The sequence below is a fragment of the Eimeria mitis genome, genomic scaffold (assembly GCF_000499745.2).
Source record: "Eimeria mitis Houghton genomic scaffold, Emh_scaff662, whole genome shotgun sequence".
Classification (NCBI taxonomy): Eukaryota; Apicomplexa; class Conoidasida; order Eucoccidiorida; family Eimeriidae; genus Eimeria; species Eimeria mitis.
In genome coordinates this window covers 13,400-14,279 of record NW_013574756.1, presented here as the reverse complement: position 1 = coordinate 14,279, position 880 = coordinate 13,400, and the positions used below count along the sequence as shown (strand labels likewise).

The 880-nt window shown below is 58.2% G+C and overlaps 1 protein-coding gene across 1 annotated transcript in view; it reads left to right on the top strand.

Moving 5' to 3' along the window:
* The window catches only part of EMH_0019110 (uncharacterized protein), a gene marked incomplete at both ends in the record, with an annotated part of 3,031 nt that extends 2,431 nt beyond the window's left edge, over window positions 1-600 (top strand). Inside the window, 1 exon segment of the mRNA XM_013501287.1 lies at window positions 3-600. Within this exon segment, the coding sequence (XP_013356741.1) occupies window positions 3-600 (598 nt within the window).
* Between the last annotated feature and the right edge of the window lie 280 nt (window positions 601-880).

Sequence of the window (880 nt, the reverse complement as noted above, 5' to 3'; positions counted from 1 at the left end):
TCGCTGGCTTCGGTGCCCAATCTCCACAATGTGGGTACAGCCGGAGGCCCCCTGAATGCAGCAGCAGCAGCAGCAGCAGCAGCAGCAGCAGCAAGAGGCAGAGCTGCAGCAACTGCTGCAGCAAGAGACACAGCAGCAACTGCAACGGGAGACACAGCTACGCCGAGGGACGCAGCTGCTGCAGCAGCAGCAGCTGCAGCAAGAGACGCAGCAGCAGCAGCAGCAGCAGACACAGCCACAGCAGCAGCAGCAGCAGCAACTTCAGCAGCAGCAGCAGCAGAGCAGCAGACGCAGGGAGGGGCCCCCGCAGAGCAGCAGAGCGGCCTCAAGAGGCCTTCTTATCGGGGTGTATGTACAGCTCCATCAATAGATTATATTCACTCACTACGCGCTGCTGCTGCTGCTGCTGCTGCTGCTGCTGCTGCACCAGCAGCAGCAGGAAGTACAGCAGCAGCAACTACAGCAGCAGCATCGACTGCTGCAGCAACTACCCAGAAACTTGCTGCTACAGAGGCGTTCCGAAGCATGCAGCTGCAGCGGCACAAGTCCATGCTGCTGCAGATGCTGCAGCAGCAGCAGCAGCAGCTGCTGCAGCGGTAGATGCAGCAGCAGCAGCAGCAGTAAACGCTTCAGCACTTGCTGCTGCAGCCAGGTAATCAATCAGGCGTTCAAGCAGCGACAAGCAGCAGCAGCAGCAGCTGCTGCTGCAGCTGCTGCTGCTGCAACAGCAGCTGCTGCTGCAGTAGGTGATTAGGTGCTGCAGCAGCAGTAGATGGTAGCATCTGCTGCAGCAGCAGCAAAAGCTGCAGCACTCTGATAAGCAGCAGCAGCAGCAACTGGAGTTACAGGATAAATGTTTTTTGTTGATGCATGCAACTTA